At 42.8% G+C, this 9,241-nt stretch overlaps 1 protein-coding gene across 5 annotated transcripts in view; it reads right to left on the bottom strand.

Moving 5' to 3' along the window:
• Positions 1 to 599: 599 nt before the first annotated feature.
• The window catches only part of Zzz3 (zinc finger ZZ-type containing 3), a 68,868-nt gene continuing 60,226 nt past the window's right edge, over positions 600 to 9,241 (bottom strand). For all 5 annotated transcript variants that reach the window (XM_076575251.1, XM_076575252.1, XM_076575253.1 and 2 more), the window contains 6 exons: positions 9,076 to 9,177; positions 8,432 to 8,527; positions 7,119 to 7,271; positions 3,481 to 3,615; positions 1,409 to 1,509; positions 600 to 1,148 (listed from right to left, as the gene is read on the bottom strand). In XM_076575251.1, the coding sequence (XP_076431366.1) occupies positions 1,004 to 1,148; positions 1,409 to 1,509; positions 3,481 to 3,615; positions 7,119 to 7,271; positions 8,432 to 8,527; positions 9,076 to 9,177 (732 nt within the window). In that variant the 3' untranslated portion in view covers positions 600 to 1,003. The remainder of the gene's footprint in view (positions 1,149 to 1,408; positions 1,510 to 3,480; positions 3,616 to 7,118; positions 7,272 to 8,431; positions 8,528 to 9,075; positions 9,178 to 9,241) is intronic.

Raw genomic sequence — 9,241 nt, 5'->3', positions numbered from 1 at the left:
ATATATATGATTTTATATTAGGCAGTTTTCTTTGACGAGTTGTACTGACAACCCCAAATACAGAGGCAGAAGGCTGTGTATTGTAAAGGGATTAATGTTGTGAATCAGACTTTACACAGTCACCACCACTGGCACTTTTCACCATAGTCTGTACACATCACATGATCATCTTATATAACATGACATTTAAAAAATATATCTGCGTGACAACTTCATGACATCCACACCCCATGAGCTGGTTACAGAAGCAAAGCACAGCTACCTCATGCCTTGCTCTTGGTAAGGACAGTTCATCGTGATTAAAAGTTAGGTATCAAACCGTTAACCAGCTCCAGTCTACTAAAGGCCCTCAGTGACCACCGGACAGTGAGTTCTTTTAGAGTACACATCCTAGAAGCAAACACCATCATTGGTTAAAACTTCGTCTATATTAATCCCAGCACTCGGGAGGCAGAGGCAGGCGGATCTCTGTGAGTTCGAGGCCAGCCTGGGCTACCAAGTGAGCTCCAGGAAAGGCGCAAAGCTACACAGAGAAACCCTGTCTCGAAAAACCAAAAAAAAAAAAAAAAAAAAAAAAAAAAAAAAAAAAAAAAAAAAAAAAAACTTCGTCTATAAGTCAGTTTCTGCGCTGACAACTATTTTCACAAAACTGAAAGCTACTGAACTGATTTAATAGAAATACTTTGTCTTTCACCATCATATTATGACTGAGGTCTTTGAAACCTTTGGAATTTACTCTCGCATGAATGCGTGTTCTCCATTCCATCTCACCCATTTAAGATCACCACCTACACGGCTTTAGAGTGGCGGTGAAAATTTCACCAGGGAAACTCTCAGCTCACCAGGAATGTTTAGCTGCGGATCTACAGCCACACGGTGCAGAGCTGTACTTGACGAGAACACTCGGGGAGCTCTCATGCTGTGAGTGTCCAAACTGCGCACACCATCAACAATGAGGCCATTGCTGTGCTGACGAGAACTAGTGCCGACACTCTCTTCCATGTCATCTGTTGGCTGGGAAGTAGTTGGGGTCAAGATAACTATAACTAGTGCCCTGGGACACACAGTAGTCTCTGTCTAAGAATGTCTCTGACTTATACACAGGTTCTAACTGGTGATCTTCCTTGTGAATATCTGTTTCATGTGGGCTGCAAGGAGAAAAGACAGAGACAGACTCATTATCACATGACTCCAGATGCACTCCAATCTACCTGTCACAAACTCTTCTCAGTTAAACTGACCCCTTGGAAAGCTCTAATAGAAAGCTGCTGAGATCTGATGTGATTAAAGGAAAATTTTAATTGCTTAGAATAAAATCTAAGCCGTAAAAGAGTAGTTACACTCTGAAGAAGTTTGAAAGTAAAGTTCACTGCTTGAGGTTCTTGTCCCCAAATAAAAAAACACTTACCAGTCTGAACAAGAATCACAGAAATCCAAAGACATTTCTGGAGGACAATCCTGGCAGTGCCACCGGACACCCTGGATAGGCTCTACACCACAGTTATCACACTGCAACAGACAAGAAAGGCAGAGTATTTGGCTATGTTTCTTTTCTATTAGGACATACCCTTTCCCCAAGCTGTAGAGAATAGAACACACTGGCTTCATTTAGACACATTCCCAGTGAAGTAGATAAAGGTTTATCCCTGCAAGATCAGATTACTGGTGGATGAGAAATAACCTATGCATAACCAAGTTTTTAAGTCAATCACCTTCAACTTGGGCATTTTGCCAACCACTCACTTGAAACTAGTGTGTGACTGTGAACACCTGATTCACTCAAACCAGACATAGAGCTGCCCAGGCATGTCCTGGCAGACACCGAGACGGCATCCACCTCCTCTCTGGACAGTCCTCAGACTGAACCCCTGAGAAGAGAGCCTATGATGACAAGAAGAAGGGCGCAGCTTGTTCTCCATAGGGTAATACATTACAAGACCCCTCAGTGCACCCTCAGGGTGGAACTTTGGAAATCAAAGTGTGGTGGTTTGAATGAGAATGACTCTGTAGGTTCATATATTTTAGTGCTTGGTCCCCAGTTGGTGGAACTGTTTGGGAAGGATTAGGAGGTGGGCTTTGAGTTTCAAAACCCAAGTCTACCCTAGTATCTTTCTGACCACCGCCCCCAGATCAGGATGTAAAGCTCAAAACTACTGCTCTGGCACCATACCTGTCTGTTTCCCACCATGAAAGTCTCGGATTCACCCTCTAAAACTGTAAGCAAGCCCCCAGTTAAGTGCTTTCCTTCTTTATAAGAGTTTCCTTTGTCATGGTGTCTCTTCACAGCACTAGAACAGTAACTAAGACATGGAGTAAATCTCATTTCTAGATTCTCTGATGACACACTGCCCAACATGCCATGGCTGAAGACTCAGTTTCCTCTCCAAAAATCTAGAAGCCAATTAGGAAAATCTCTTAAGGATAAGAAAGGTCCCTGAAGGGTCAAAAGGAAAGGGCTCCTCCAGAGACCAGCGACAGTCACAGCACACATCAACACAACTACATACACAGCCAACAGCACCACTACATCATGGCCTTGCTCAACTTCCTCCAACCTCACTAAGTGCAGCCACTTCTAATGGCTCCCGTCTATCTTCACGGTGCTCTCAGACAGTTCAGACAGAACACACTTTCACATACTCCTCCTCACAGTCTCCAAGATGTTGCCCGTCTCTGTTCTTACCTTCTAATCTAGTCCTCACACTACAGCCAGATTATCTCTGGCCCCACCTCACTTACATATTTTAACTGCATTAAAACACATGAATAAATTGCTTTACAATATTTAGTAAGAGTGAATGATGAACTGTGAAGTTTAAACCGGATGCTTTTATGAAAGTTAGCAAACCATTTTCTTGAAATGCAAATTTCCTGTTATTCTCTGTTCTAAAGTCTTCCATTATTTAAACTCTTTAGAAAAAACCCCAACTCCACAGATCCACTGACTACTTTATGTGCTCTTTAGGTATACTCAGCTCTTTTATTTGTTTAACATCTCAAGGATTTTATTTTATTTTATTTTTAAGACAATCTCACTACATAGCCCTGGATGGCCTCAAACGCAGAGATCCACCTGACTCTGCTCAGATGAAAACTGGGAAGAAGGAACTGAGTCCAGCTCTTTTCCCTCCCCAGCCTCCAGCACTCAGGAGAGCATCTGGAATGCATGCAATGAATGGATCCTCTATCAGCCTCGTGAAACTCAATGAGGCAACTCAACGGGAAACAGGAAGTATGTTCATGGACAGCTAGGGCTAGGGGAGCAGCAGACGAACTTCATCCAGTTTACTGCACATGATAAGACAACTGCGTGTTCTCTTCACACAGAGCAGACTGTAACACCCACAAGTGTGCATGTATGCATCAAAGAATTACCGAGAAACTTACTACCCTTGCCCTGAATGAATGCTTATCGATTTCAGAGTTGAATACTCCAGGTACCCTAGTCACTCTTTTAAGGCTTAGATCTAAGTTGCTTACCTTAAAGCCCACATGTTGCACAAACCCACTTTCTGCTTGCATTTGCTGAAGTTTCTGCTTTTTTAACTTTTTAAACTGTAATAGTTCTTTATATTCAGGTAAACTCCTATACATGACAGGAATGCTTTCCTCATCCTGTTAAAAAGGACACAATATAAAAGTGTTAGTTTGATAATTAAGATGGACTAAGTGTAGGAAACACAGCACTAATATTTTCTACTGACATCCTCACTTCGAAGACTCAGACAATGGCGACCACTGTGTTTGGTATGTGCGCTCCCAGATGGAGTGGACTCTGGCAGCCGGGCTGCACTAAGCCCCATCCATCTCTGCTGCCCAGCACGGGGCGGGCGGACGGGCAGGCATGCCATCAGGCCCAGCTGTTCACACTGGCGTGGGACCCAAAGTCAGGTCCTGGTGCTTACACCAAGCATCTCTCTCGGTAAGTGCTATTCCAAGGTTGAACTACACCACCTCACCACGGAGGAGATACGCTGTGACAGCACCTCTGTCACACAATGACGAAAACCCAATGTCACCAGGCCTACTTCAGAAGCTCCATGGCAGCCTTCCCTGCTCTGTAGTAATTTCCTTTTTCTAGCCTAACAAATTTCACATTTACCTCTGTAAACGTGGTATCATTTTTTTTAAACAAGCAAACCAATGTCTGCCCTTGTTTTATATTCTGTATTTGTAATGACTGACTAAAAACAGTATATTTTTCACTCAAGGAGATGAACTGAGTTACACTGACTATTTAGAAAACAGTGTGAATTATATAAATACTTCAAGACGCTCATAAAACACCTTAGGAATCAGAGTACACAGATTTTGCATGGTGTTTTTGAATGAAACTGCGGGTCAGTTTCAGGGTTGGAGGAATCACTGCTGGATTTTACACCCTGCAGTTCAAAGACCATTCATTAACGCGGGGCAACGCTAAGCCCCTCGGTGTCCAGTCCTCTGCTGTGATCTCTCTGCTCTCTATGTCCGTCCGGTCCACTGCAGTGACTTCCCTCTACTCTTCCCTAGTTCCCACTCTAACAGCTACACACTGGACCTGTCTTCCACTCGTGTGGTCTGCTCCGAACATCAGCCACAAGCCTCTCTCACTGCTCCTTTCCGTCTCTCTTGCTGGCTCACCTCAAACTGGTTTTCAAAAGCCTATTGAGATTTCTAATCACTATCCTGCTTTTGTATTTTTCTAATCTTGCCCTGCTACCAAGGATCCTTTGCAATCGAATGACTGATCCCATGACCACTAGTTTCCTAAATATACCCTCAAGCCACTGCCCCGGGTTCCATTAATTCTCAATCCCGGACCAGATAGAAATCCCACCTCCCTCACTCTTCTGTCATGGTAAGTATCATTAACTACTGTGTGTATTTCACATCCAGGAAATGGATGCTGATAGAAATTTTAACAACTACCCCAGATCATACAATTAATTAGTGAAATTAATTAATGAGTGGATGACTTGAACCCTTACTTTCCTAATATATCCAGCCGTCTAAGACAGAAGTCTTAAGTTTTCTCATGCACATCTAACTAATTCTGTCCTGATATCACATTTTCTCAAATCCGTCATCTGGTATCCATTCCCACCATTCCTTTAAACTTTCTGCAGCTTCCTATATAAGTGCCAAGGTCTTCAGTTAGATATAAGAGTCTTCAGTCTCACACTGCACATTGGTACAGGTATTTCCCCCCTGCAGATGGGTAAATCAATAGCCACAGAAAGACCTACAGCGAGGGAAGCCACCTGTGTGCTTCCAATTGGTCACATCTGTACAGACAGGGAACAATGGTGGGCACTAGGAGCTGGGAGGAGTGTGGAGATGCCTCAGTACCAGAAGTGGGGTGGGGAGGATTTTAGAATTTGTACAGTAACACAAATGACTTATTAACACAGCTTTCTGAGTTACAGTATTTCAATTTTACTTAAAAAGGACTAATTTCAATAAGGCTAAGGTGGACTACAGATGTTTCAAACTAAGGAGTAGATTATGCACATGTAATTTCTTTAGCTGCTGTGTCTTTGGAAAGAGAAACCCATACATGTTACCACCAGACGATTCATAAATACATATTTTAAAACAACTATGTGAATCAGAAGGGCATGGTGATACATGCTTGTAATTCTAGCTCTGAGGATGCTGAGGCAGGAGGATTATCATTTCAAGACTTTCCAAGGCTATACAGAGAGATAAGAAATCAAATCTAATTTAATTTACTACATTGTCAACTTAAAAATAATTTTTTTTGTACTGGGAAATGAAGCAAGGACCTTGCACATACTCCCCAAATGATGACCACTGAATGCTCGTTTTAAATGTTCTGCCCCAGCCCTCCTCACATGGCTACCCTTTAGTCCCTCTCTCAGGGTTCCCTCTTAAGTAACTATGAACACTCCCTTTACTCCTCTGATGCATTTTAACACCTTCTTACTGATGTGATCAGTTAACAAGCCCAAGACAGAAGAACAAAGACATATGCATGTTTGCAGTTCCTAGCACAGTCCCTTACATAACACATTTAGATAAACAGTTCATCAAATGAATCATTCTATCACAAAGTACAAAAATCACAGATAAAAGATGTATCTCAAGACTCAACACGTGTATTTCCAGAAGACAAGTTCAAAGGAAAAAACAATACAACCACTACCTGGTTATTTAAGAGACAGAACAAAGTTTCTTGCTAACTTTCCATTAAAATCTGTTCTGATTCTATGCAATCAGAGTATTGTGACACATTCCCCAAGCAAGGAATCAACCCTTCCCCAGGAAATTCCCAATGGGAATAAGTCAAGTGACACAGAGGGACACAGCGGACACACCCACACTGTGCACAAACCACCCAGCTATCAGTGCAAGCAGTAAGGGCAAAGAAAATGAAGGGGGTTCTTCACCCCCACCCCAATTTACTGCCATTCTCTGGATCCAAACAAACACGTCTAGACCACCCCAAGTTTGTGAGTACCGCTCAAGCTGGGAGAGTGTTTGCTTAATGCGCACAGGGCCCTGGGCACATGTCTGTACACACGTTGTGAAATGACTGAGGCAACTAGAGACTCCATTACAGGAAGAGTAAGCTCCTCAAAAACCTGAGCTTGAGCTGGGTGGTGGTAGCGCACGCCTTTAATCCCAGCACTCGGGAGGCAGAGGCAGGCGAATCTCTGTGAGTTCCAGGCCAGCCTGGTCTACGAAGTGAGTTCCAGGAAAGGCGCAAAACTACACAGAGAAACCCTATCTCGAAAAACCAAAAAACAAACAAACAAACAACAAAAAAAACCAACCAACCAAACAAACAAACAAAAACACCCCTGAGCTTGGTGTCTGGAACTCCCTCCAAAACAATCTGAAGTGGAGCAGAGGGGGAAGACACGTAAACCAGACTACTGCCAGGTGACAATTATTACAGCTGGGTGACAGAACGTGGGTTCTCTGGGCTGTTCTCACTACTTAAGCATATGTTAAATTTTTTTCATGAAAAGCAGAGCATATTAAGTTTACATTTGACTTGTTGTTGAAAAGAGGATACATCAGCAATCTCTGTAGAGAAGGACTAATCAGAAAATCATGGGCTCTCTCTCATGATGCACAGTCATCTCTATAGAAATGGGTAACTAACTTACCGATGCCTCCTCCGCAGCAGTGTTCATGTGGCCGTGAAAACAGGACCGGTCATCATCTTCATCCATATATACTGGTGGCTCATGTGACGTCATGAAAGTGGAAGGTTTAAAGAGGTGCTTATTAAGGGGGTGCTGTCGTCTGCTTGTTGAAGACTACGTGAGAAAACATGTCTTATTGCAACAGTGAAAAATCATTAATAGAATCAAAAGTACAAAAACACGCATGCACTGAACTCTTATGATCACCTTATACTGAAAATCAGAGAATAAAATGGCCTAAGTCAAATTAGTAACTGTCCAGTGAGAGAGAAGTTGCCAGAATATTTGAGTGTTGAAAAACAATCACCTAACACCAAGTAAATGCTGCTTTAGAACAGTGTCACTGAGCCCTCACAACATCCCTACAGTCAGTCATCTTTAGAGATGAAGAACAGGCATGAGGAGGCTGAGTTTCATGGTGAGGGCAGTGTAGCTGGATGATGGCAGAGTAGGTGCAGACACCACTCATAACCAGAATGCACCCGAGGCGTGAAGAACCACTGGGGAGCAACCATCTCAGCCTTTTCAAAACTCAAACTCTCCCAGGGCCAGGACTATTATGACTGTGGCTACAATAGACCTCCAGAGCCACAGTGTCTGTGAACTTACAACAGACTACACACACAGGATGGAACACATTTAGGTCCTTGTTGGTCACTACTCTTAGTTGTAAAAACACAAAGTGTAAAATAACACATTAATAAAATAAATTCAGAAAAATTAATTTAGGGGTTGGGGATATAGCTCAGTGGCTGAGCACTTGCCTAGCATAAACAAAGCCCCGGGACTGACCCACAGCACTGGCAGTGGGAGGGATAATAACCGTGAAAAGTATAGCTGTTAGTCTGAACACTGGTGTGCAAGGTTCTAGCATTCCAAGGCTATAAGAGCTGTATATACCAATAGTACTTAAAACAATTAACAAATTAAAACAAGCTTGAAAAGCTTGGTTAAAAACAACTTCAAAAACCCATGGGGCTGGAGAGATGGTTCAGGTGTTAAGGGTACTTACTGCTCTTACAGAGTGTTTGAGTTTGATTCCCAGAACCCACACAGGTGGCTCACAACCTCCTAAAATTCCAGCTCTGGGAATCCAATGCTCTGGCCTCTGTAGACACCAGCATTCATGTCCACATACCCACATACAGACATATAATTTAAAAAGTAAAATAAATCTTAAACTAGCATCCACCAGGAAGGTAATGTTCACTTCCTTTATGTGAAGAGGGAATTCAATGAGCTTCAACTAAGGTTTGCTCGTCGCTGCTCCTTACCTTTTTAGAGTATATATATAAGTTAGGTGTTCGGCCTGGAACTGGAATGCCGGCTTTTGTTAGCTTTATGAAATACTTCTGTACACGACTGGCAACCTAAGGAAACGTAACAGTTCTTTTAATATAATGAAATGATGTGATATTTGTGAAGTTTTAAATGATAACAATCAAATCAAAGAATAAACTTTTAAACGGTCATCAAAGACATCTGTATTTTAAAATCTTGACAAAATCATTTCAAGTAAATTTAAATTTGTGTGATTTCAAAGCTACACCCTTATTTTCACGGGTGAACACTGGTGAGGACAGACAGCAGGAAGCCCATCTATTGGTAATTCAGATGGACGTGAGGAAGCCGCTGGGTTCGTGTTCAGAAGACAACAGGATGACATTAATGCGATGCCACAACCCCACTAGCAGGGTCTAAACAAAAAGACAGCGCCAGCGCACTCACTGAGCACACACTATATACATTGTTTAATGTCTTGCACTGATGCAAGGCTACTCGCAGGGCTACTTATGCTGATCGATTTAAAGCCTCCACACACCAGAGCAAGCAATGGCAGCCACTGTGCCAGCATGGCTGCAGAACTGTCCCCTAAAAAGCCGCTACAGGCACAGCCTGCTGCAGCCCTTGCCATCACCTGCTTGGCTGTCCGGTTGCCCAGCTCATCTGCAATCTTCTGCCACCGCCGAGACTCGACTTCTTCAGGAGGGTATTTCAGGAGAAGCTGTTCAAGTTTTTTCTGCACCAAACCCAAGACCAAGTTTTAAGTAAAAAATGTATTCCAATTAAAATACTGGATTTCT

The sequence above is a fragment of the Peromyscus maniculatus genome, chromosome 6 (genome assembly GCF_049852395.1).
Source record: "Peromyscus maniculatus bairdii isolate BWxNUB_F1_BW_parent chromosome 6, HU_Pman_BW_mat_3.1, whole genome shotgun sequence".
Classification (NCBI taxonomy): Eukaryota; Metazoa; Chordata; class Mammalia; order Rodentia; family Cricetidae; genus Peromyscus; species Peromyscus maniculatus.
The sequence above is the reverse complement of the archived record's forward strand: the minus strand, read 5'-3'. Positions and strand labels throughout refer to the sequence as shown.